Source organism: Candoia aspera, chromosome 2, assembly GCF_035149785.1.
Source record: "Candoia aspera isolate rCanAsp1 chromosome 2, rCanAsp1.hap2, whole genome shotgun sequence".
NCBI lineage: Eukaryota > Metazoa > Chordata > Lepidosauria > Squamata > Boidae > Candoia > Candoia aspera.
Window position 1 is genome coordinate 109,489,958 of NC_086154.1, and position 26,177 is coordinate 109,516,134.

General features: G+C 42.2%; 1 protein-coding gene across 3 annotated transcripts in view; it reads right to left on the reverse strand.

Moving 5' to 3' along the window:
• Positions 1-26,177, reverse strand: part of LLGL2 (LLGL scribble cell polarity complex component 2) — a 63,130-nt gene that overhangs the window by 12,021 nt on the left and 24,932 nt on the right. For all 3 annotated transcript variants that reach the window (XM_063293105.1, XM_063293104.1, XM_063293106.1), the window contains exons 5-18: positions 24,452-24,570; positions 23,550-23,708; positions 21,460-21,622; positions 19,727-19,859; positions 18,862-18,916; positions 17,236-17,390; positions 9,711-9,928; positions 8,291-8,358; positions 6,507-6,660; positions 6,275-6,379; positions 3,940-4,232; positions 2,562-2,700; positions 1,931-2,075; positions 85-201 (exon numbers count right to left, since the gene is read on the reverse strand). In XM_063293105.1, the coding sequence (XP_063149175.1) occupies positions 85-201; positions 1,931-2,075; positions 2,562-2,700; positions 3,940-4,232; positions 6,275-6,379; positions 6,507-6,660; positions 8,291-8,358; positions 9,711-9,928; positions 17,236-17,390; positions 18,862-18,916; positions 19,727-19,859; positions 21,460-21,622; positions 23,550-23,708; positions 24,452-24,570 (2,023 nt within the window). The remainder of the gene's footprint in view (positions 1-84; positions 202-1,930; positions 2,076-2,561; positions 2,701-3,939; positions 4,233-6,274; positions 6,380-6,506; positions 6,661-8,290; positions 8,359-9,710; positions 9,929-17,235; positions 17,391-18,861; positions 18,917-19,726; positions 19,860-21,459; positions 21,623-23,549; positions 23,709-24,451; positions 24,571-26,177) is intronic.

Genomic DNA, 26,177 nt, shown 5'->3' on the forward strand with positions numbered 1-26,177 from the left:
TCAAGAGTCAACTCTTTATGACAGAATGGATCAGATCATCACATCCTCAACCCTAAATGCCTTTCATCAGTTTGGTTCACTCACCCTGCTCTGCCCTCACAGGCTCATCCATTCTTCTCTCTGCTGGAGGAACACGCAAGCAGAAGGCATACACTGTGCCCCCGTTGGTACCTGCCCACAAGGAAGGGCTGTGCCGAGAACCTGAAGAGGGGTAACAGAGCTCATGAGTGGAATTCACTGGGGTGTCTTTTTCTGCTCACGCTGGGCTCAAACCTCCACTGTAAGCATGAATGTCCTCTGTGTAAGTACAGAACTTCTCCGCTCCAGTCTAGTACAACTCAGACACGGTTCTAGACATCCTCACTACCATGAATGATGTGGATTAAATGTCTTCTAAAGAAATCTTTACATTCCTAGCATTTGTGGCAATGTGAAGAGGCTAAAAAACATGGAAACCGATTTGGAGCCTGGGCCAGGATTTGTACATCCAAACAGCCTATTGAACCAGACAAAAATGTGCTTAATCCAGCATCTTGTTTCAGCCTCTGAATCAGAGAGATAGCATATACTCTGTACAGGTAGTCTTCGAGTTACGACTGCAATTGGGACCGGAATTGCCATCACTAAGTGATGTGGCCGTAAAGCGCAACATCACATGACTGCACCCCTTAGAGACAGCAATCCAGGCAGTCCTGGTTGTCGTCATAACCCAAGATGCGTGGGTCGTTAAGTGGGAAGCACAGAGAGTCCCAGGTAAAGAGTGCAGGGGTGCCGCAGGGGGTGGGGGAGGCCCCGGGAGGCCCAGCGCAGGCTGGGCATGAGTTGGGGGAGGGAGGTGTTGCAGTGCAGTGTGAGCTCAGGAAGGCCAGGGAAAGAGTGTGTGGGGGGAGTGCAGAGAAGCCAGGAAATGAGGGTGCGGGGTGCTTGTGAGCACAGGGGGGAAGGAGGGCATGGTGCGTGCCAGCAAAGAAAGGCTGGGGGTGGGGGAGACTTACCTGAGTGACTTGCGACCTTCCCTGCTGGCTTCTCCATTGACTTTGCTTGTGGGAAGCTGGCAGGGAAGGTCACAAATGGCAATCACGTGAACATGGGGCTCTGCAACCAGTCGTAAATGCGAGCTGGTTGCCAAGCACTCAAATTTCGTTCATGTGACCATGGGGGCACTGCAATGGCTGGAACTTTGAGGGTCAGTCATAAGTCCATTTGTTCAGCACCACTGTAACTTAGAACAGTCGCTGAGTGAATGGTCGTAACTCGAGGACTACCTGCGTACTATGTTGCTCTGGGGAAAACCATCATGTAGCCCTTTCTCCACAATGATTATTGCTTGTAAAAGTATATACAAACATAGTGCTTTTCTTCTAAATTAAAAAGCTCAAAACTTAATTGTCACAAATGCCTACCTCCCCAAAGCCAGTATTCCCTTCCTTATTCAACTTGCCTTAACTTTTCAGTAATTTCTGAAAAATTACTCTGCAATTATTCTAGAAATTTTGCATTTTGAATAAATGGCAATCACTGATCAAATGTATCTATTCCAAGTGATTTAATATTTAGTATACAGATGTGCATATGTGAATGTGTGCATGTTGCTCTGGGGTGTTCTTTTCCCTTTTGGCCAATACTTCCTGATCCAAAACAAACAAGCCAACTGAGGACATTTGGAAGAGTCACTTTCTAAAACCTTTAATAGAAGAGATTCTATGTTATTAATGTCAGAAAACTGTAATTGTTTCCAGCCAATTGTAGTGACCTGTTATAAAGACTTAAGTGACCCATGCATTCACTTGTGTTTTATAGGTAGTGGTAGAGAGGTATATTTCAGCCAATGATGACCAGGGGGTGATAAGTGCTCCCTGCTGGCCATTCTTTCTTCTCTGAGCAAAGGGGCACATGGCAAGTCCTCAAAGGAGAAGTCTTTCTTACTTACTGTCTCTTAGGAAGGTGTCAGCAAAATATAAGGTGCGCACGAAGCCCGTGAAAGAGTCCTCTGCTGACCGTGCCTCAATCTTTCGTTGGACTGGAGCTAATTCAATCTCTTGTAATGTATTACGGCCATGCCTTGAAATTCCTTCCTGTATTGTCCCATGAAGAAAAAAGGGTAACCACTGAATAAAACCCTTTGCAGCTCTCAAACAAGCAAAACTGTTTGCATTGTGATGCTGCACCACTTTTACTAATCTAACAATTAGTTGAGAACAAACCTATAGAGACTTTATGTAGAAGAATCAATCAAGTCTTGTAACAATGAGACCAGACTGCTGGATAGTAAGCTGAGTATCAAGATATCTGCTCTGGCAAATAGAAGACTTTTGAACGGGCTATCTTCTCAGTCCATGCATTTGTTGGAATGGCAGAAGGGAAAGAAAGAATGTTGCCTGTCTACTACTCCAAGAGCCCAATGCTCTTTCACTCAAAAGCAAAACTTCTGCTTGAATCATTCTTTTCCTCTCGCAAAATATCAGTGCCATGAGAGGCAGTATCAATATCCAACAGCACTGGACAGTCATTGAAAAAAGAGTGGTACCAACTATGTGAAGCCAAAGGACGCACTGTCTCACCTCGACAGTTTGCCGCTTTCGATTTGACACTCTGCTCCTTCGTATCCGGCGGAAGGACTGGCGGAGGGACTTCTTTAAGGACTTCACCCTGGAAAGTGGGCCTTCCAAGGCCAGATGATCATTAGGATGGAGGGTGCACCTAGGATGAAGCCAGTAGGCATGTTGTCTAATACCCGGACATTACGACTTTTCTTTTGCTCAAAATACTAAACTGTGCACTTAATATACTTCACTATTTGCGTTCATGGACCATTCCTAACAACCAACATGCTGGCAAAATATTGGAAGCCCTGTCAAAGGCCTTCAGATAGTTAATTCTATTTAGCATTTCATTGCATTCCAAAGCCTAGCTATGAAAGGAGGTTTCTGGCAATCAATATGATAGTTTAGCTTCTATGCCATACTGACCTGGTATTTTAAAATTATATGATTGTCTAATATTTATGGTAATTTCAGATAAATTATCTCGGTGATCCTTATCCTTCTAATGAAACACCAGTCTTAGGTTCATGAAGAATCCTCCTGTCAACAAATCATATTCCTGAGGAAAAGCCTCCCTACCTAACAATCCCTTTAAAGACAGGAGGGCTTTGCTTTCATTTTGCCATAGAAACAGGTAGAGGCAGCATAGTTTCCACCTATTCTGTGTTCTAGAATGGAGTTAACCCTCTTCCCTTAGGTCAGGGCTGGCACTCATGTGGTACCCTTTGTCTCCATGTTGTATCTGAATTATCTGGAGCTTGAAGGGGTTTTTTTTGTAGGATTTAGGGGAAGTGAGCCATCTTCACTAACAGGGTTCTTCTCAATAGCCTGCCCAGAGAATTCCATCTAACAGTACAGACGTACTCTGACACTTCTATATACAAATTACAACTAGTTTAATGGACGAGGAGGAGGAGGGGGGATAATGATTGACCTAAATCAGGAGTAAGCAATGTTTTGATGGTTAGGAGCCACATATAATTGTTTGGGGAAGCTACAATTGAAGTGGGTAGGGCAACCATGAGAATTTGGCAAGGCTGCATAATGCCTATGGGTAGCAACAGGATTGCTGGTGGCTTTTATGGGATAGGTTTTTTGTTTTTATAGTTATGTTAAACTTTTAAGTCTTAGTTCCCACCTCAAAACAGGAAGAAGCCATGCTGCTGCTATATGGTGGTGCAGCTGGAAAGAGCTCCAGGAATGTAAAAAGCTGGGAATAAGCCATTCTCTCCCTGGGTTAGATTTCATTGCAAAACTTCCAGCTCATTATGTCAAAAAAGTACGATAATAAACCCAGAATTGAAAACACAGCGCTCCAGAAAATCTCTAGAAGCTATAAACAAAAACGTCACGTAAGCCTTCTCTTAAAAATTATCTTTCCCATGAAGTAACTTACTTCACAAAAACCAGCCGCTTCTGCTGGTGATCAAACAGCCCAAATCCATGGCTTGTACCAAAGGCTACAAGTTTCCATTCTGAGTGAAGGGCCAGTGATGTGACCACTGCTGGAGGCTGACACTGGACCAAGACAAATGGCTGGAAGCCAGGCTCCAATTGGACAGGTCCATCCCTGGTTCTCAGGCGTTCATGGCCCTTCCACTTATAGCCCTCCTGGTCCTGGAGAAAGTCTGCTTCTGCATGATCAATCCCTTGTTCTGCTTCTTCATCATTCAGTTCCATGACGAGGACCTTCGGATGGAGATGGGAGTGGATTTCATTCAAAGCTGCCCTGTGAAATCACAGCACCGCAAATCCCACACTACTTGCGCAAGCATTCAATCCAAGGCAAATGCACTTCCTCCTTTAGGCTTTTACTATGGCAAAACAATTCAGCATTTCATTTATTTTCAGACTGTTTTGTTTTCATGTTTCTATGTAGGGACAGGGAATACCAACTATCACATTTATGTTGGGACATAATCCAATCAAAGGATTTTGCTTTAACATCCAAAGACTCCAAACAGAAGCAAGATGTAAGCCTTATCTGGTAGTAAAGTGGTTATTAACACCTTATTTATGCACATGCAGCTTTTAGGAGGGCACTTAAAGAAGTAATACAATGCTATGACCAGTAAGAACAATAACGTATTACCCAAAACAGTACAGCTACAAATTTGGAAAATTATGTCTTGTAAGCACTTTGTGAGATGTCTAAGATTTCATCCAGCAGTGCAACAAAGAGGCATGTTTGGCAAGACTTTTACATGTATACAGTACTACTCCAGCTGCTTGTTGGAATTGATTTTTTGACAACCTTTAAAAAGCAGTAAACAAAAGATCATTCATAAAACTACAGGGGCATGACAGGCTGCTACTTTCATCTTGATGGAGGCTGGACAAGTGGCTAACCATGAGGAAACACCGTTTGGCAATCAGTACAAACGCTTCTTGCAGCCAATACCTAAATGACTCTCGTATCAGTTTCTAAAATGTTTCTACGTTCAGCAGGAATCTACTTTATGTAATATATTTTTAATGAAAATCCAATAGAGACATTAAAAGTTGATTTGTACCTACAGCAACACACTTTACAATGAAATGGATGAATATGTGATTTATTTCTCTTTGCCATAACTGTCCTTCTCTGCTTGATTATAGGTGATACATCATTTGCAAACCCAAGTATGTCTAACCATGTATCTGCACTGGACCAGTCAACTTTGTGAGCTGCACTGGTTGCCAGTTTGCTTTCGGGTGCAATTCGCGGTGCTGGTTATAACCTATGAAGCCCCACATGGCATAGGGCCTGGTTGATGCACTGGATCTCTCTGCATTTGCGTTGCAGCACCCCCATGGTCACATGATCAAAATTCAGGTGCCTGGCAACCTGCCTGCATTTGCCACAGCAGTGTGCACTTCAACTCCCCCCCCCACCTACCTCCCCTCATCCCTGCCCTTTGGCCACCTTCACTCCACCACTGCTGCCTACCCCTGGCACCCCCAGGTGACCTTCGCTGTCTTTTCCTCCCACTGCTGATGAGGCACGCCCAGCCGAGGCAGCTGCTGACCCTTTGTGAGGCTTGTGAGGCTTTGCAACAGGCCAGCAGCTGCCTCAGCCAGGCGCACCTTGTCGGCAGTGGGAGGATGAAGACAGTGAAGGTCAGCTGGTGCTGGTGGAGGGTGGCAGACAGGCGGGTGGGGGAGTTGAAGAGGAGGTGAGCGCAGCAGGGCAGGAGAAGCGTGAGGTCCTGGTCTAACAACTGCAGCCAGGACTATTGGAACTGCTGTTGCTAAGTGCAGTCACATGATGTTCCACCTAATGACCGCTTCGCTTAGCGATGGATATTCTGGTCCCAATTAGGGTTGTTAAGCGAGGACTACCTGTAGTTGTAGCTGTATTAGGAGACACAACATGTTCAGTAAATAGAGAAACTTGTGCACTGCATGCAGAGGCACTGCCAAAGAGATGTGGCTTGCTGGAGTATGGAAATTATTTCTCCACTGTGCAAACTGATCATTGTCTGAAAATCCACTTTTCAGCCAGGATCAGCACAAAGGGGACACAGTATCTGAGTATGAATGGACTGCATCCAATTCCCACAAGCCTGAAATTGCCAGGATTATAGAGAAGATCAAACACATCAGAGGATGTAGCATCCAAACACATTCAAAGCTATCTGGTTTTCCAATTCTTCTTCTTAATTGCATTGTATCAGTGCAGTGTGGAAGCACAGCTGTCTGAGCTGCAATAGCCCATCCAAACCCTTTTGATATGTTAATCCTATTAGTACCTGTCCTGCTGTCCCTGCTACAGCTAAATAGCCACTGTATTTGCATAAGAAGATCTTCTGGATCCCAAGCCTGGGGTCATCGCTATAAGGGTCAAAGGAGCCAACCTAATACAGCAGGGAAAGAAGCAACAAAGATCACATGAGCACAAAAGGGTTTTTGTTGCAAACAACACTTCTTTGAAAGTACACAACATGGAGCAAGCCTTGGTTTCAGAAGGCTAAAGCTGTTTACCTTGCGCAGTGGAGGCCATTCATCCTCTCCCAGCTGGTTCATATTGTCATTGGGATCTGCATCAGTGAGAAACACCTTCACTGTGCTCAGTTTATACAGGAGGTTCAAACACACACCAGATGCATTCCAGAAGCGCACTGTGCCATCCTCATGCCTAAGCCAAGAAGCAAGAAGGGGAAAGGCAGGTTATACCAGTATCACTCCTCAGTTTCTAGGCAAGAGAGATGCTGAATGACTGGCTACTACTCAATCAAGTCCAGCCTAGTGGAAGCATGTCAGTCTATTCTTACTAAGTATTAATACCAAAAACAATCATCTAAATTTCCTCTTGCTATTCCTGTAGGCTTATAAAATGTCCATTATTCAAAATACCTTTTTCACACATAAAGCCCAAAGTGGTTTTGACAAAATATTGTAGAGCAGCCTTTCCCTACCTGCTGTCTCCAGACAATTTAGACTTCAATTCCATAATCTCCAGTCAGCATGCTGGCTGGAAATCTGGTCACTGCAGGTCAAGACCACTTGGAGGTCATTAGACTCCAAGTGCATAAATATTGGGCCTATACTATATATAGTATGCAGCCTATACCTATACTGAGCTGATCTGTCCACTGCCTAGCACAGAAAGAAGAGCTGCCCAGAATATTTCTTGATCATATCAGACTGCAGGAGTCCAGCAGCAGCAAGTCTTTTGAGGATGCTTGCCTGCTGTCCTTGTTAGTTCATTCACCAGGGCACAGAAAAGTAGGACAGCTATCATCTATCCATATTTGTTTCCACTAGTTCTGAAGTAATTAAAAATTATCTACCTGGAAGGGGGCTTGTTCTTTGTAATGAATGTTCTAACGTGGCTTCCCTTTCATTGCTCATATTAGCAAAGCAAATATAAAATAAATAAATTGCCATAAACAATTTGAATATGTTTGTCAGTCCACTTTTGGCCTACTAGCCTAGGGCCAGCCTCCCATACTATGCCTGAAAGGTGAAAGGTCCCCAGTGCAAGCACCGAGTCATGTCTGACCCGGGGGGACATCACTTTTGTGACAAAAAATGGATGTCCTTTTTAAAAGGTTGGCATTACACATGCGTATGTATACGCACGCACACACTCTCCATGCACCTGCAAGTGAGATCATACAGAGATGGTTTTTTAGTGGGATCAGGACTATCTGTTCCCATTTTACTGCTGCTTACAGCAGTACATCAGAAATGGGTTTGTATCCTGATAGGTTATGTGATGTCTGGTGAAGAAGTGCCCTATTCCAGAAGCAGCAGCAGTAGTAGTAACTCCAGAGCGTCAGTACCATTTGGCTTTCAGGAATATCATATCCCAACTCCAGCATGCAAATCTCTTTTAAACTGGCAGAGTGTCTACGTCTTTAAGTACAACCTTATCAGGAATTTGCATAGGAATCCTGAAAGCCTTTTAAGAACATTTTTGTTTCCTTTTGAAATTCTAGATGGAAAAAGCAGCAATATGAGGCTACTTAATGCGCAGAGCAGGCTATAGAAAGGCAAGATTAGATCACTTGTAGCATCCTAGCCCACTTGCTTACTTGTTTGTTAAAAAGTTATTTTAAAAGCTGAGTATTCAGAAAGCCACTTTAAAGTTTGTAATATTAATTGGTCCCAAAATGATTGGCAGTACATTTACTGCTGCAAAGGGGATGGCCCTCGTTTTGTATTGACTGCTTGTCACAGACTAAGCAGAGGGAATAAGGAAGTGTTGAGCTACTGTTTCTACAGGAATAAAACCAAGGATGGATTTGCATGCTTATACCTACCCAGTAAGTAGTAAATCCCGCTGGGGAGGATCTGGAGCCTTGCTGGTCCCCCCATTAATTGGCCATGGCTGGGAAGAGGGAAAAGAGAAATTGTGGGAGGAGAGTTCACAAAAGATATGGACAGTGATATATTTACAGAATAAAAGAGTTGGTAGCAGAAAGCACTTAAAAACCATCAGCCACCTATTTATCTGAAATGGCTCTGTGCATGTATGACTGCATGCATTCATGTACAATTTTTCTATGTGAGGATAGACTAGGACTGAAAAAGGATCCCACTTCCTGTGAAGAAACGCCATATATTAATACATGTTCAGAGTCTTCCTTCTCCTATGCTATATAAATATCTATACAACAGGTTTGCTGTAGGATCTGAGGAACATGGATATGACAGATCAGTAAGAGAGGACAGAGTTAGTTCATGCAGCCCACCATGCATCTTCCAGGTTGGCAGCAAATCTTAACTCTTAAGTGCTAATGAAATCTGACCCCATTTCAGTTTTTTGAGCTCTGCCAATCGACAGGGCAACATCTTTCCAAAATTTCAGAAAGATACACTTCCTTGATCTGCTTGGAAGTAACAGAAATTGAACCTGGAAGTTTAAAAATCCAATAAGCAGATAACTATACAACACAATTGGGCAAGATTTAATATAATTACATGATACAGTTACTTCACTGCATGACATAGAAAAGAGTGACATAGAAAAATGCAAAGAAATGCATAGAAAAATACTATTAGAGGTAGTGGGGAAAGGACTGGAAAGGTCTCAGGCCAAACCCAGGCTTAGCTCTCCACATAACAACAAACTCAAGGATAATTTTAGGGCAAAATTATCCACTAATACTTTTATTAGTGAGCTATGCAATGCTTTGGAATTGATTTGGGTGTTTCGAACTATGGAGGAGGGCAAATGAAGCACCTGTCCCTGACCCAATTAAAGCAGGTGTACCTGCTTCCAGGATTGCAGCAGCAAGCCTCCCCTGGAAAATGATGCAGCTGCTTTAATGAGTAGCAGGCAGGTGTTGCATTCACACTTCTGCACATGCCAGAGCACCTCTCCAAATCAAACATGAATTATTGCACAGCCTATAAAAATGGATGCACTAATGTTTTCCTCTTCCATATTATATTACTGCTAGCAAAGAGTACTTTAGCACCATCGCAGGATAATTCACAATTATTTTTATTTTTCACCCAGCGAAAAATCAAATAGATTCTGTACAACTTATCAAATGGAACAGGTGTTGAGACTGCCTTTTCCCCTTTGCTCCTATATTTCCTTAAAAGCTGGATGACTTTCTGCCTCCAAAGTCTTATTTGAGGTAACTCAAAATCCAGCATCAATCTGGAAAAAAAAATCACAACTTGCATCCACTTCAAATACATCCCTATTTCACCAGGACATGCAAGTCATACCATATTAGAATACTGAACATTCTGTTTGCTCCCAGCATTGATGATCCTTTCCCACAATTTTAACGGGATGTTGGAGACATGGTGAGAACATGTGATGGCTGAGCAGTGGAGAGATGCAAGATACGGAGGTTGAATGGATGGCCAGCCAGGAGACTTCAGGTCTATTACTACTAATTCTTCCTCTGCCAATACCACCATGGCAGAAGGGTCATCAAACTCTGCAGGAGAGAGAGTCATTTATAACCAACATTTCACAGAGGGGTGCACAAGCTCAAAATGCTTCATTGATGTGTAAATATTGCTAGTAACAAGGTTTATCTAGGTTAAAGATTCAGCAAGAAATGAGAACTAAGTATTGGGTTAGGAGAATCTCACATTTTTATGTCATAAACCACAGGGAGTCATTTTTGTAGAATCCAGGGGCACGTAAACAGAAACACAATAAGGTATAAAAGTGTTTATATTTTCCCTAAACACCCCAAAGAGGTGTCAGACTGCACTCTTATGGGAGGGAACTTCATAGCACTGGACCCACCACCAAAAAGACTCTTTTATAACTTTTTATAAAGGCAACCCTCTTTCCAGGATGGCATGCTCAAAAGGCTTTTATCTGAGGAATGTAGTTTCCAGGTAACTACTTAAGGAGGAAACATTCTTTCAAGGTAGGGAGTTCCAAAGCATTTAGGGATTTTAATGACAAGCACCTTGAATCTGAGTCATAAACCTATTGGGAACCAATGCAGCTTAGTCAGAACAGTCTCTCTCCAGGAAAGGACATCAGTAAATCATAAATAGAGCAACAAGAGTCCCTTCTGAAAGGATGAGATCTCTCCCAATAACCAAACTCTTTCATTTGTCTGGATTCAGTTTTAGCCTGCAGCACCTTATCTAATCCATAATCTGGCCCAAGCAGGAGCCAATCATAGAGCTCAGCATATCAGATGATGGAAGGGAGTAGACGACCACAGGGACATTTGCATAAAGGCAACTTGGAATTCTATTGTTTGGTATAAGGGCTAAGGAATTCTTTCACCTACAGTTCATTAATATTTTTATGAAAGACTGCAGTTTGTACACTCAGCCCCGAATTTAGGCCAATTCAGGTACTTAAAACATACTAACTTGGCTAGTTACAAGAACATTGATCTGGAGAATAAGAACTGCATTACAACTTTGACACTTTTTTGTGTGTGTCAGAAGCACCTACCAAGGTGCTTCTGTATTGAAAGGATTTGCTGGTGACATCACTGTTGCCCAGGGGACGCCCGAGGGGGCTCCTTACATGTCCCTGGTATTTTCCCACCAAAGTGGTACCTATTTATCTACTTGCATTTCATGCTTTCGAACTGCTAGGTTAGCAGGAGCTGGGACAAGCTGACGGGAGTTCACTCCGTCACGTGGGTCCTCTGACTCAGTGTCTTAACCACTGAGTCACCGCGGCCCCTAACTTTGACACAACATCTACTGGAGAACTTGTTAATTTGCTTTTAAAAAAACAAAATGCAGATAAGCTATAGCATTAAACCTCAGCTAAAACACATACTATTAAAACTGAATTTAGCAAAGTGGATTCTTCCCTGTGATCGCTACACACACATTTCAATTCCAAAAAAAAAGTCTCAGCATAAACTTTCAGCCAATAGGTAAAGGTAAAGGTTTCCCTTGACGTAAAGTCCAGTCGTGTCCGACTCTAGGGGGCGGTGCTCATCTCCGTTTCAAAGCCTTGGAGCCGGCGTTGTCCATAGGACACTTCCGGGTCATGTGGCCAGCATGACTCACGGAACGCCGTTACCTTCCCGCCGAAGCGGTACCAATTAATCTACTCACATTTGCATGTTTTCGAACTGCTTGGTGTGCAGAAGCTGGGACGAGCAACGGGAGCTCACCCCGCCACGCGGTTTCGAACCGCCGACCTTCCGGATTCCGAAAGTTTGTATCAAAATACTGTACATTATAAATACATTTAGAAATACTATTTCTAAAATTTCATATTTAACAACTTCACATACAACTTTGAATTGTCACATAATTTATATGTCAAAAAATAAACAGGTAGCAATATTTAAATTAACCAAAAAGTTAACTAAAGGCATCCATAATTAATTCTAGGCAGAATTTGGTTTATTTTTCAACCGAAGTATTAAAAAAAAAAAGCTAATGAGTTCTTCCTTCTTTCCCTTAAGGAAAGACTGTCTCCTTCTTTAAATAACATATCCATGTGACATAATAGACACAAAGATGTAAACAGGTTAATCAATAAATAGACCAAATCATGGTAAACTAAAACTGCAATTTTACAGACACTTATTGGGAAGAGTAAGTTGCACTGAAAACAGGAGGACTTCTGGGTGGGATTGTAATCTTTTTTTAACACATGACAGCATTTATAAACATAAGCGGTGTGCTTTTGTAAGTAAAATTAAGATCTCTTCACCATGTAGATTTTATTATATTTATATTTTTATTGTATTTGTAATCGTAATGGTTTTATATTTTAATCTTGTTTTACTGTAAGCCGCCCAGAGTCCCCCCATTGGGGAGAGACAGGCGGTGAATAAATTTATAAAATAAATTGTTGTTTATTCGTTTAGTCGCTTCTGACTCTTCGTGACTTCATGGAACAGCCCACGCCAGAGCTTCCTGTCGGTCGTCAACACCCCCAGCTCCCCCAGGGACAAGTCCGTCACCTCTAGAAGATCATCCATCCACCTTGCCCTTGGTCGACCCCTCTTCCTTTTGCCCTCCACTCTCCCTAGCATCAGCATCTTCTCCAGGGTGTCCTGTCTTCTCATTATGTGGCCAAAGTATTTTTCAGTTTTGCCTTTAACATTATTCCCTCAAGTGAGCAGTCTGGCTTTATTTCCTGGAGGATGGACTGGTTTGATCTTCTTGCAGTCCAAGGCACTCTCAGAATTTTCCTCCAACACCACAGTTCAAAAGCATTGATCTTCCTTCTCTCAGCCTTCCTTATGGTCCAGCTCTCGCAGCCATGTGTTACTACGGGGAACACCATTGCTTTAACTATGCGGACCTTTGTTGTCAGTGTGATGTCTCTGCTCTTAACTATTTTATTGAGATTTGTCACTGCTCTTCTCCCAAGGATATAAAATAAATAATATAAACAAATAAATAAATTGCCATTACGTGTTTTCCTACTACCTATCATCTGTGTACACTATTAATATATTACAGTCTGAATACTGATCAATCAGCATTTCTATGACATGTTTAAAGAGAGAGATGAGCAAAATAGGGGCCTTCTGGAACAATCAAATGACTTCTTTCTGGGTGTTGATGATACATATGTACTTCCACCTTCATGAAATGCAGTAATAGGGAGGTGCAGAATGTTCTATGCATACCTGCTCTTCTGGGTAAGTAACTGCTGGTTTCATGCCTGAATCACCTGCCAATCACAATCAGAATGGAGCCATGCCAGCCTCTCTCTAACGTGTATTTATTTATTATTCACATTTCTATTACCACAATTCTCCCCCAAAAAGGGGGAGTCTGGGTGGTTTACAATAAAATTCTCCTTAAAACCTCAACATCATAAAATCACTGAATCAGCACCTACAATACTAAAATAATAAATAAATATAAATATGGAATCCAAGTGGCAAATTTCCATTTGGTAGGGAGAACTCTACATCACCAGCCCTTCCCATCCTAGGCGAGGCAGCAGAACCAGGTCTTCAAACCCTTCCAGAAGGTTGGGAGTGAAGGGGCCTGCCTCAGCTCAGGGGGTAGAATGTTCCAAAGGGTGGGCGCCACTGCAGAGAAGGCCCGCTTCCTGGACCCTGCCAGATGAAATTCTTTTACAGACAGGGTCCGTAACATGTCCTCTCTGCATGATCGGGTGGGGCGGGTCGATGTTATGGGGAAGAGACAGTCCCTCAGGTAACCTGGCCCCATGCCATGTAGGGCTTTAAAGGTCATAACCAACACCTTGAATTGGACCTGAAAGCAAACTGGCACCCAGTGCAGCTCATGAAGTAAAGGTGTTACGTGTGCTGATCTTGGAGCACTCATCACTGTTTGCGCGGCCGCATTTTGGACCAACTGAAGCTTCCGGATACTTCAATGGTAGCCCCATGTAGACGGCGTTGCAGTAGTCTATATGGGAGATGATCAGGGCATGAGTGACTGTCCGGAGGGCATCTTGATCCAGGAAAGGGTGTAACTGGCGCACAACATGAAGTTGTGCAAAGGCCCTCCTGGCCATGACTGCCACCTGCTCTGCGAGCAGGAGTCGTGACTCCAGGAGGACCCCCAAGTTACACACCGGTTCTGAACGGGGTAGTGCAACCCCATCCAGAACTAAAGATGACAACTTCCCGGATACCGAGGAGCCACCAATCCACAGCCACTGCATCTTACCAGGGTTCAGCTGAAGCCTGTTGTTCCCCATCCAGACCCCACAGCCCCCAGGAACTGAGAGAAAGTAGCCACTGTATCACTTAGTTCACCCGTTCCCCCCCAGGCTGCCTCTCATTAGGCCCCACCCCCTCCCTAGGAGTAAGGAACCACCCCCCCACCCCCACCCAGCTCCTGGAATTCCTGTTCTCATGCCTTCTCACTCCAAGAGGACAATGTTCTACGTCCTGCCTCCTAACCAAAGAGAGAGATGTTTCGCCAGCCAGACCCGCTTCACATCACTCAATATTAGAACTTCACCCCCTCACCAGGGTGTCTTCAAGCCAGACAGGGTTGTGGTTGCTCCTGCCCCTGTAAAACCTGGCACCTCCCAAAATACAGGACCAAGGTGCAGGTGCTTCTTCAGGCCAAGGTGCTTGAACATGGCTCATACAGCAGATGAATCTGCCTGGTTACGAGCTGTTCCTCTGGACAGCCAAATCCCAGCCATAGCTGTGGACAGTGATTCCAACATGTAAAGTTACCTCTTAGTGAACTGACTGGAATTAATTTCTTATCTTTTGCCAGGATGTCTCTTGCCCTGAGGACTGATCAAAAAGACAAAGCCAGTCTCTCTCCTCTCATATTCCTTTCAATTGGAATACCTACCCTCTCACTGCAACTTTGCACTTGAGTCCAAAGAAGGCTATAAGGCTAAGGATACCAGATCTAGAACTTAGGAAGCTACTAGACCAAGAGAAATTTCTGTATCCTTTTGCTGCCATCCAATGGCTGTCCAGATTTATGCAGTCAAGAGTCTTATTCTGAATCCCACTGTTTCCTTTGGCTGTAGCACCTGTAATTGTTTTGGGTTTTGTTTCTGCTGAAACGTGGAAAAGGCAAACAGTTTCTGCTAAATTGTGGCTGACTCTAGCCAGATCAACAGAACCTCTGGAACTTGTTTTGTTTCAAGTATGAAACTCAACACATTTTCTGCCTCATGATTACCCCTAGGCAATACCAACTGGAGTATGATGGAAGGGCGGTTTTCATTTTTATATTTATGTTATTTGTCTATAAATGTTATAGCCCGCACGTTCACTGTTAAAAGTATATCCCACTCTATGCTAAAAGTGGTCCAATAAAACACACTTCCTCCCACAAAATCATCTGGAAAACCACAAGTACTAAATGCTTTGTAATCTTAGGTTGCTGGCAGTGTAAACTTGGCTAAGCACTACTGATAACATTCCTTCATTAGGAGTTGCTAAGCAGATGTACAAAGCCATCTGAAATGGCCATTTCTGGTGGTGCGTTTCAGGCAGAGAACACGGTATAAACACATACAGTACAAAAGAGTGTTTCTCCACAGAAGCAGCTCTTTGAAAAGAGAGATGTCCTCTACTCATACCATTTCTATCTGCCAGAATAGCCAGCATTTTTGCACACTCTCCACAGTTGCAACCCGCCTTTTCAAAAACAATCCCAGCTGATCGGAGCCCAGACCCTGAGTAAACAGAACAGGTTCCCAACACCAGGCGTGCAATTATAGCAGCATTACTCATTGACAAAGTGTGACCGACGGTCTCAAAGTGCTGAGCAAACCCAACAGCACGTACAATTGGCTAAGGCTTAGGAAAGCAGCCACTGCTAGCCACAGAAACCTCAGATGACTGAACAATTTCCTGGATTAAGCAGGCAACAGTTCCGGTTTACATGGCAATTAATGCAGTTTGTGCCAGCAGCTTGTCAGCAAAGCACAATCACTAGGACCCTGAACTTCCAGGGGACCGAGGTTGCACTGACCCTTTTGGCCGCAACGCTGAAGAAAGCTGATCTCACAGTGCTTGTACTTCTCTCTCTCTCCACCCCACCCCCAAAAGGAACAGCAAGGCAGCACAGCATTAACAGCTCCTTCTGTCTAGCAGCAACTGAAGCAAAGCCAGCGATGGAGCAAGCTCAAGATAAGGAAAAGCTCAGGGCTTGGAGCAAGCCCAAGATAAGGAAAAGCTCAGGACTTCACACAAAGCCACCAAAAGAAAGCTTACTCGTTTGCAGATACTTAAGGCAGTCTTCCCAACCTGGTATGAGTCCCCTGTGCTACCTGGTAAATTAGGGGTCATACCTTTTGGGGCGGGGCATCAGGTTAAGAAAGGTTGGCTTACACTCCAAAGAACATTTTAGCCCTTTCACCTTGAAGTCTGCCTCTCATCAGTTCCAAGTAATCACCAGTACAAGATGCAGGTCTAATTTCCTTCTCGCTCTAAGCTATTTGTTTGTACAACTAAATGTTCCAGATAGCAATTAAGGGCAACAAATCTTTCTGATTTGTTGGTGCAAATCAGAAAGAGATGTGAGCATTATGAAATAGCCTCCCACTTTCAACAGAGTAAGGTTTCAGATTGTTACACCGGTGTATTACAATAGGGAAAAATATGTGGCATTTCAACTACTACCAATACTTAAAATCAATTTTCCTCAATGTTTTATTTTATATTTCACCCTTATTTCTGAACATTGTTTTCATTTTAATGCATATTTAACACTTTTAAATACATAGTTAAATATTTAATACATTCAACACACTTTAATGCAGATTTAATACAAATTTGTGGAGTAAGATCAGTGCATAATATATGTGAAACGTACTGTAACACAACAAAGAATCTAATGATAACAACCTACAATAAAATCACTGGCAAATTATAGCAGGTTTCTGCCTATGAGATGAAAGGCTGGATATAAAGCAGAAAACAAAACGGAAATACGTGAGTGAACAACAGTGCCCTAACTTGGCATCTAAATATTTGCAAAAGAGATCTGGGGATACCTTCACAAAAGAATATTCCAAAACCTGGGCACACCACCAAAAATGATTTGCAGAAGGAGGTGATACTTGGCAGAATGTGCCCCTGCAAAAGAGGTATTTGGAGCAAGGCATCAGAAGCACATCTTGAGTTATGGGCATGTTAATCATTGCTTCAGTCTTTAAAAAACTTAAGGGGCTTAGGTTATAAACGTAATTGAACCTAAGCAGTTCAGTTCTTCTAAGGGATATAAAGAAACGGTGTGACAAGGGAACAAACTACTCACTAATCAAAGTTTGAATCAGTCTCCAAGAGTCCAGAACTGACACTATGTTGCACCGCTATTTCAGCTTTCTACATACCTGCAAATGGATCAGCACTGGCAATGACAAAGAAGTCTATCACCCGTGATGTGAAGTCAAACGCAATCTGCCGACTGCCATGAACAACTGAAATGCTATGCCGGTCACCATAGCTTGCTCGAGGCATCCCTCCTTGAAATATGAGGTAAGGGAGCCTTAAAGAAAAACAATAAGATTCTGAGTCTTCACCTTAACAGCAAGGCTAGAAGTTAAAAAACAGTCTTATCATTGGAAGACCTCATCTCTCCATCTTTAGAATTAAATCTTGGAAAGAAGTCAGTAGCAAGGGTTAAACAAAGCAGGCGGCACAAGAGAGGCATTGTAAGGCCTAAATAGGCTGGTGCTGGTGTCTCACTGGTGGTCTTTGGAACAGCCTCCCACATGAGATGCGAGGGACCCCCACCCTTTTGGCCTTCCAGTGGGCTGTGAAGACATGGCTCCTCCCACAAGCACTGGGCTAGGATGGGGGTTGAGCTGAGAGGATGATTGGTCTGGTGCCTGGGGAGAAGGGTACTTTTGTTCTTAACTGGTATGTTTTTAATGGATTATTGTGAGCTGCCTAGAGTCATCATATGAGATAGGCGGCCATACAAGTCCTGTAAACAAACAAACAAACAAACGAACAAATCTGATTATATGCAGATCTGAAATGTACACTGCTTTTCCTTATGCCCCTTCAAAGAGAAGCCTTTGTTTGTGGTGGCCTCTTATTGTGGAACTTCTCCCCTCAGTCTGATGGAACCCTGACTGTTATCGTTTAGGTACTTAGAGGAGCCCTTTCATTCTGAGTGAGATGGGCGGTGACTAAATTTGAAGTATGAATAAAAATAAATTATTTCACTTGCAGCAGTATTTAAGATTCTTCTGTCTGATCTTTAGCTGACATTTCAGTTCACTGTATTTCCCACTGTTCTCTGGCATATTTTAACACGATGTGACATAGCCAGGAGATCACTAGGATTAACTGGCTGCCTTAACTTCGAGGCCTCAGGAATTTACCTCAAAGTGACTGTTCTTTGGTAGATGTGCTGATGTCCTTTATAAGTGGGGCAAAATGACATCACCGAATTGTGACTGTGGGGCCGAAGAACAAACTATTGAACATATAGTGACAGAGTGCCAAAACAGAGCCTATAACAGAGATTTCGACTGTTTCCTGGCTGTGACAAATGAAGCAAAAAATTATATTTGTAATCTAGACATATGTCTCTAATTTTATACTCCATATTTTGTATCTTGTATTTTATCTCCTGTGTTTTTATTCTCTTGAACTGCGATGTGAATGTGCCATACGATAAATAAATAAATGTTCTCTGGCTTTTCACTGAATGATATGACATATGGATATATGGATATGGAGCTGTATAGATTACAGGATGATTAAAGTTAGGTGAGTAGGAAAGCCTGTAGATTATAAATCCTGTACACAAGGACACATCATTTCTAATTGTCTAAAAGAGAGACAGCAACATTTTGTCTCATAAGTATATACAAGCCTTTATTATATGGAGAAAAGAAGACCTGGCAGTGTCTCAGCCAGCTGCAGATTTCCAGCAAGAGCCTCTCTTGTTACTAAAAAGTCACTTTATACAGAGAACACACAACATTATCAGACATAATACCCACCCATTCTTTGTTGTTAGCCAGTAAATCTTGGAAATGGCCTTGCAAGGAAAGGGACCTAGAACAGAATATTTGCAAAGATTGTACCATTTATTAAATACATTATTGTACTGCAAAACTCACAAAGTTGACACAGCATGGTAACCTCTCTGTGCAGAGCTACTCTGCCTATGAGCTGCATAGCCAGACAGCCTCACCACACTAATTATGCAGACACCAGAAACCAATGGACACTTATCAAAGGTTGCCTTCTCATAGATGTATTATGACATGAAGGCTAAAGGGAAAAGCTAATCCAGTTTCATATGAACAGCCTCAATCTATTTTTGGTAGAAAACCAGCTATTGTAATTCCAAAGGCTAGAAAAACTGCCATCTCTTTTAGTAAACCTCCAGGTGGTTTACTAAATTTGTTACAATTGCTATTGCTCTTAGACATCTAATTGTCTAGCAATTCTGATAATTTGTTTTCCCTGATTTGCAGGGAAAATCTATTTATTATTTTTCAACTGTTTTAATATGAGTGTTTCTTTTTGTACATGCTATGGTCTCCGATCATAACATCACTCAGATAATCAATTATGCTACACATAATCCCTGTAGCAAGAAATCAAATGGCATCATTTTATTGCGTCAGAGCCCTAAAGGAGGTCTACGCAATATATTGTCATGTGATTGGTCAGATGCTAGACAATCCTCTTGCTTTTTATATCCTTAGGGTGGCATGCATGATATTTGAGTCAAACAGGCCTCCTCAGAATAGCTAGTGTGTTGCCTTGATAGGTCCATTTTCTAAAAACAAGCTTTCAATAAATTCAAAATCAAGGGTGATACCAAAGGCATATTTGCCCAGCTTCCCACATACTAACCATAATATACTTTGCTTTCCAGAGGCTCAGGCTGCCTATCATCACTTGAAATTGGCCACTGAGTGTAGCTCCCATCGTAATGGCAACCGATGACATGATGGCCATCCCTCAGCCAGAAGAGATTTTCCAATTGCTAAGACGACACAATAGACACATCTCAAAGTAGCAACAGGATTGATTTGTCTGTATTTAATCTCTAATGTCTCCATCTTTTATCTTGAACCCTTACAGAAATATTCTGAACTGGAAATCTGGAGTTGATTAAGTTGTTAGCTGGATGCTCTTTCCTACAGCTCATGCTTTGAATTAGGCCACTGGGCTAACAGGAGAGCTGACTCTGGTCTGTCTCTTTCCCTTCAGATAGCATCAGTCTGAACTGGCCAGATAAGGCCATGGTGGGTGCTGCCAGTGTGCTACTCTGCATTTTCCTCACAGAACAAAGGTGGAGAGCAAGAGACGGCTTGGACTCTTGACCCATGAAAGTTTCTGCCACAACACATTTATCCATCTCCAAAGCAGAGGAGTGGATGCTTTATCTGGGCTTTACCTGAGTGGCACACCAGAGGTCACACATCCAAAAACAAGCAGGGCCAAGACAAAAGCGAAACCAAATGTAATTTTAATAGTTAACATGACTGCTGCTGATACATTTAAATATTTCTCCTGCTTACACATAGCCAGTACAAACTTTTAGAGGGGAGCCATTCCCACGGTTTGGGGAAAGATGCAGGCTGGGCACCCTATTTCAAAGTGACTTAATACTTGTGTGATCTTCTGATTAAAAAATCCAATATTCTCATATAGGAGAGCACATGTGTGATAATGTGGAAATAGTGTTGTTGGTCTTCTTCACCTTTATGGTGTAACCGACAAATCAGGCCAACTCAGTAAGTTCAACAGTGTTCAAAAAAGAGAAGGCAGTCTTAGACAACTTGTACGCTTCCTCCACAGCATGTTCTCCCATCTCCCCCACAGGTCCGGTGGCCTCTCATTCCTCCATTAATCCTGTACTGTTAGGCTTGTATTTTCAAGTTGCCCTCCCGACTGTTCAGTCATATTATTCTAACCAGCAAACTGAGCTCTTTAATATGCTATTGGAAAATGCTAACGCAGAATATTCTTCTAGGGACTGAAGATCCACAGCTGAGGGTTAGCTATAGGTTAACAGACTGGTATAATAAAACCCTGATAATTGTTTGTTTTCATCTTTTGGACGGGGTTAATAAAACATCAATTTCCCACTCCCTATCTTGGGAAGAAGGATCTGAAAGGATAAACTGCAGGATAGGGGAAAAAATCCCTGTATTTTCTTTGTAACAAGTTTCACCTCCCTCATGCCCTTTTTAAAAAATGTGCAAGGATGTCATAATTGCTAGACACAACACACAGTTAACTCCCAAGCAGAATTCCCTGGTCTTTTTTCTGCACAGAGTTCTATGACCTTGCTCACGCTTTACAATAAACTATAGTTTATTCAGTTTGAGAAATTATTTCAGTCAATGACCAGTCCATCTAATCCTAGCTTATTAAAGTAAAATCAGTCAGGTCCACACTAACTGATAAACAATAGCTTACAAAAAACAATGGAGGGTCTCATGCAATATACTAAGCCAAAATCAAACCCACCACATTTTGGCCTACCAATTTGGATGAACGTAAGCTATAACTTGCTACATAAGCGATGGAAACAGGGTCTTCCCAGCCTTGTTAGAACTTCCAGAAATTATTAGTACCTGATTGCCAAGTAAATGGTGTGTTGCTTTCTTATTTATCAAATCCCAGAGAACAATGAGGCCCCTGCTGTAACCAATCAAGATCTGATTGGGATTTCGAGGATGTTCCCGTAACACTTCTACCAATTCAAGCGACCTCCTGTTCCGATAATCTTCTGGCACTCTGTAAGGAAACACAAATGGAGCCATGTAACATTATTGGGTAAGCAAAACAAAGAAACTAAAATATGCAAAGAAACAGTTGTGCATTTGGCAGGGCTCCACCTTCCTCTGCACCATAAGGCCAAGCACACGGCTTCCTGCCAGCGCCACCGGGCTCAGCTCAAAGCAGACCAAGTTTTTCCACCACCAGGCCCCAGGCCAATTGCTGGAAGTGGTTCATGTTCTACAGAAACACCTCTAGTTCTAAGCTCATGCTCTGGCTGGGTGCAACATACTTAGGTAATCTAATTCACTCTTTTTCATGTAGTGTATTTAAGGAAACAAAATGGTATTTTGACCTATCTCAACAATGTGGCCACAACAGAGGTCTTTAAGTGGTTACATTGTGGAAGCTGAACCTTCAAAACATGTAAATGGACAGGCAATCACCCAGGTTATGTAAGACTGGACATGTGTAAACTCAGTATTTTCATAGGCCGCCTCAAATGTTTCTTCCTGCTCTTTCCCTGGCTCTAGGTCCCTGCTGCCACCTGTTCTTAGGAGGTGCCTTAAGCTCCTCCGCAGCTACCTCTGCTGTAGTTCTATCACTCATTCACCACATCACACAATCTTTGCTACCACAGAACTACATGGCCATCATCACAACCAAGTCTGTCAGGCAACTTCACAATTACATTTGCCCATTACTTTTCCTTAAGCATTGCTAGCAGACTTGTTGTGCAAAAGGTGGCAAATGATTCTATGCAAAGGTTCTTGTCTAAGAATGTGTGGCTTTTCCAGGCTTACCTTTTCAGGGATTTCTCCCTCTCCTCTCCCCATTCTGCTTCGTGTGTGCACATAGGTACAAGACCTGGTGGGAGCACTAATTACAGAAGATAGCTAATTGATGCTGTACAGGTAGTCCTTGCTTAATGACAATTGGGACTGGCAACTCTGTTGCTAAGCAACATGGTCCTTAAGTGAGACATCATATGACCGTGACAGATTATGACCTCACTTCTGCCATGGTCATTAAGCAAGTCACCCACAGCTGTTAAGCAAGATATCACATGACCGCAACTTGCAATTTTACTGCTGGCTTCTCCACTGACTCTGCTTGTTGGAAGCTGGCTGTGAAGCAGGCAGATGGTGATCATGTGACCACGGGATGCTGCAACCGGTGTAAACGCCTGCCAGTTCTGAAGTGCCCAAATCTCAATCATGTAACTGCGGTGACGCTGCGACTGTCATAATTGCAAGGGCCAGTCATAAAGTTATTTTTCTGGCACTGTCATAACTTCAAATGGTCACTAAACAGGGCAGTCGTTAAGCAAGATCTGTAATACCAGTCTCCTCTCCTTCCTCTTCTAGCCTCAAACAGTCACCTTCAAATACTATACATGTATCTTGGTTTGATCTTATTTTAACTTATGCAAAAGTTGAGTTTTGCAACATTTCCCAGAGTGGAATTGTTACTTAAGTTAGAGTGTGTCTATAATATGGACTTTTCTGCTTTCTTCAGCACACCCACTTAAATCTAAAATGCCCCTTTTCTGAATCACTGTGGTATGCAACACCTAATTTCCTAGCATCAAATACATGGCTGGCCCATAAAAATAAAAAAAGAGATATGACCATCCAGACTACCTACCACATAAAACTGGAATTAAGAACCTGCCAGGTAGTCAAAGCTACAGGCAAATGCTCAGAACAATAATGTGGTCTTATCATACTATGTGGGTGAAGATATGTAATACATGCCTAGAGCAGCATAAGAGTAGTCCTAGAGAGTGTAATGGTGCTTTCTCCTGCTTTGTGTATGAGATACAGACAGGATGTATGTTGGTTGAGACTTGCAGAATTTATACCCACATCTATGGTTGAATTTGTAAATAGGGCAAAATCTCAGAAATTTCATTAGCTAACATAACCCCAGCATCTGACTTCACCTTTTCAATACTTCTTCTGGACTGATGGTCTGGTCTTCTAGCACCCTGAAGGATGGGAGCTCTACCACAAACACATTACCACTTTCAGTGCCAAGATACAGAAGTTCTCGAGAAGAATGTGTCAGGATTGCTGTTATTTGGGTAGCACTTGGAGGGGAACTAGAGGTGGAGAAAAACAAAAAAAAAGTGTTAAGATTCAATTGAATGAACTTGGTATTCCAATCAACATTCATGTAGCACCACATGAAGTAAACATTTGATCCAAAATCTATTTGCAAAGAATTCAGAAAGGATTACTGAACATCAGTCACTGACATTCCAACACCAGAATTCTCAGTGGCAGAGAAAAATGTATGAAACAGAAAATGTTATGTGGTTTATGAACAAACTTGCAAGAACTTACAGTGATAGTTCCATCTGCTTGACAATGCTGGGTTTAATGAATAGCGAGCAAATTATTAGCAAATACTACAGTGATGTTTGTTAGCTGGTCAGGTTTGGCAACCAAATATTTCCCCCTTCACCACTATCCTAAGATTTGCACTAAACCTTTGCCATTAGACCTTTATTTAATTGTAGTAACTTAGGCTAAATTCAGACACTGCATCAACACTGATTCTCTTGCTTGTTTTAACTGAACCACAGTTTGCCTTTCTTTCAGATGCAGTAGCAAATTAAGTTGGCTCAAACAAGGCAAAGAAGAAAACTAGGTTTGTAAAAGAGGAAACAGATTGCAATTCTGCATACCACAAAAACAACAACAACAACAGATTACTTAAAAGTGCAGAGAGCTTTGAAGTTTACATTTCCTTGAAATATCAGCAGTGAGGAATGGAACTATGTCAATCAAGTTGACTTTCTCAGCTGCCCAGTTGTGCTAGGATTGGATGCATCCTAATTACCCAGGGGGCCCACGAAGTGTGAAGTGTCTTTCCTCCTGAAGCTCTGATGTACCGTGATGGGACTGTTTCAAGGTCCATAAGTGCAAGCTGTTATCATCCAACAGGGTCACTAAGCGGCGCTGAAAATTATCGAAAGGAAGAGAGATAAAGCCATCTTTGGAGAACTGTTACCTGCAGCAGCACTTCAAGAACTGAGCTATTTTTTTTAAGCTACAATCCATGACTAAGCTGAAATAAAAGTCCCATCAGGATGGGACAAAGTTATGCAGAAACAGATTTGTTAGGGAATCTCCACATTAGAAGTCTATTCCAAGGGAGTAGCCAAGAGCAACAACCGGGCCAATAGGTATGCATTCACATATTTTATAGAAGTTGACAGCTTAGCTTAGCACATACACTACGTATGCCAAGAACAGGAAACCCCCTTAAGACAAAATCTATCCGATAAAAAAGCACTCTGGCCTCTAAGAGCCGTAAGGGACGCAGCCGTGATGCTAGGACAACAGAAGAATTGGCAAAGGAGGTGGTGAGGGGGTTGGCTGCATGTGTGTGTGATACATCCAATGAGCAGAGTACAGCTATTAGTACAACTTGACAGGACATTTAACACTCTAATTTTATTTCTTAGTTTGTTCTGTTAAAAGTGCAAGAAGTAATTAGGCTGCTCTGCCGTTAAATTCCAGCTAATTGATCTGGGAGACACCAAGAGCAGCCACCAAAAAAGAGGGGGATGCTTTGGAAGAAGTGGCCCACAGATTATAAATTGCTCACACTGGCGTACAACAAAAATAAATCAAAGTATTAAGACCTTTAAAAAAAATCCCTACATCAAAGCAGACCAAAAAAACCCGACTTGCACATTTCAGAATACAAATACTGTTATCAACATTCACCTGATTTGATATTTGGTGTCTATTTCGAGCATTGTTTCTAAATTGGTTAGCCAGAAGAAGAAACAAACTACAACACGTCTGCAGTCAGTTGACAGTATTGTAAAGTAGTAAATGATACCACAAAGTCATTTTTAGCTACTTTTGACACAGGGAATACATTCTAGACATTCAGGACGTACTTGATATCAAACATGTCGGAGGAGAACTGGCCAAAACAGGGAGTTACTTTCCACAATAATGAATAATGTACAATGACTTACTCTCGCAAATCAAATGAACTTGAATTTATTAGTTAGTTCTTATTACGAGCGTGCCTCTTTGTTCATAAGTTTGTTCACCAAAATGGGCCTACTCCACCTTCTCCACCTGTATTTTCTGTATTACTCTCCCTGCTTGGAAGGCACTTCCTTAACGTACCTCCACTTTAATAAATACATTAATGCATTACCGTAAACTTTACCCTGCTTGATGCTCTCAAACCTGCTTCAGTAATATTCCATTTCTTTGATTTCCTTAAGATGCTGTCCATTGAGTCTAAGCACTCCAAACTATTTCTGGACTTTTCATAGTATTTAAGTATTGGTGTTAAATAATAATAATAACAACAACAACAACAATAATAACAACTTAGACCAATTGTGTTTGAGGTCCCTTAATCCAAAGTTATCTGAACTACCTGCTTCAGGGGGAAACTTTACCTAGGTGATATAATCTGAATTGCTGATATTTGAATTAAACAAACACACACCCTTTTTTGAAGTGAGTGTTTTTAAATGTTTTCTTCACCTTGCATTCTTTGGGTATGAGTTAATTCTTAAAAGTGGTAGCCCAGA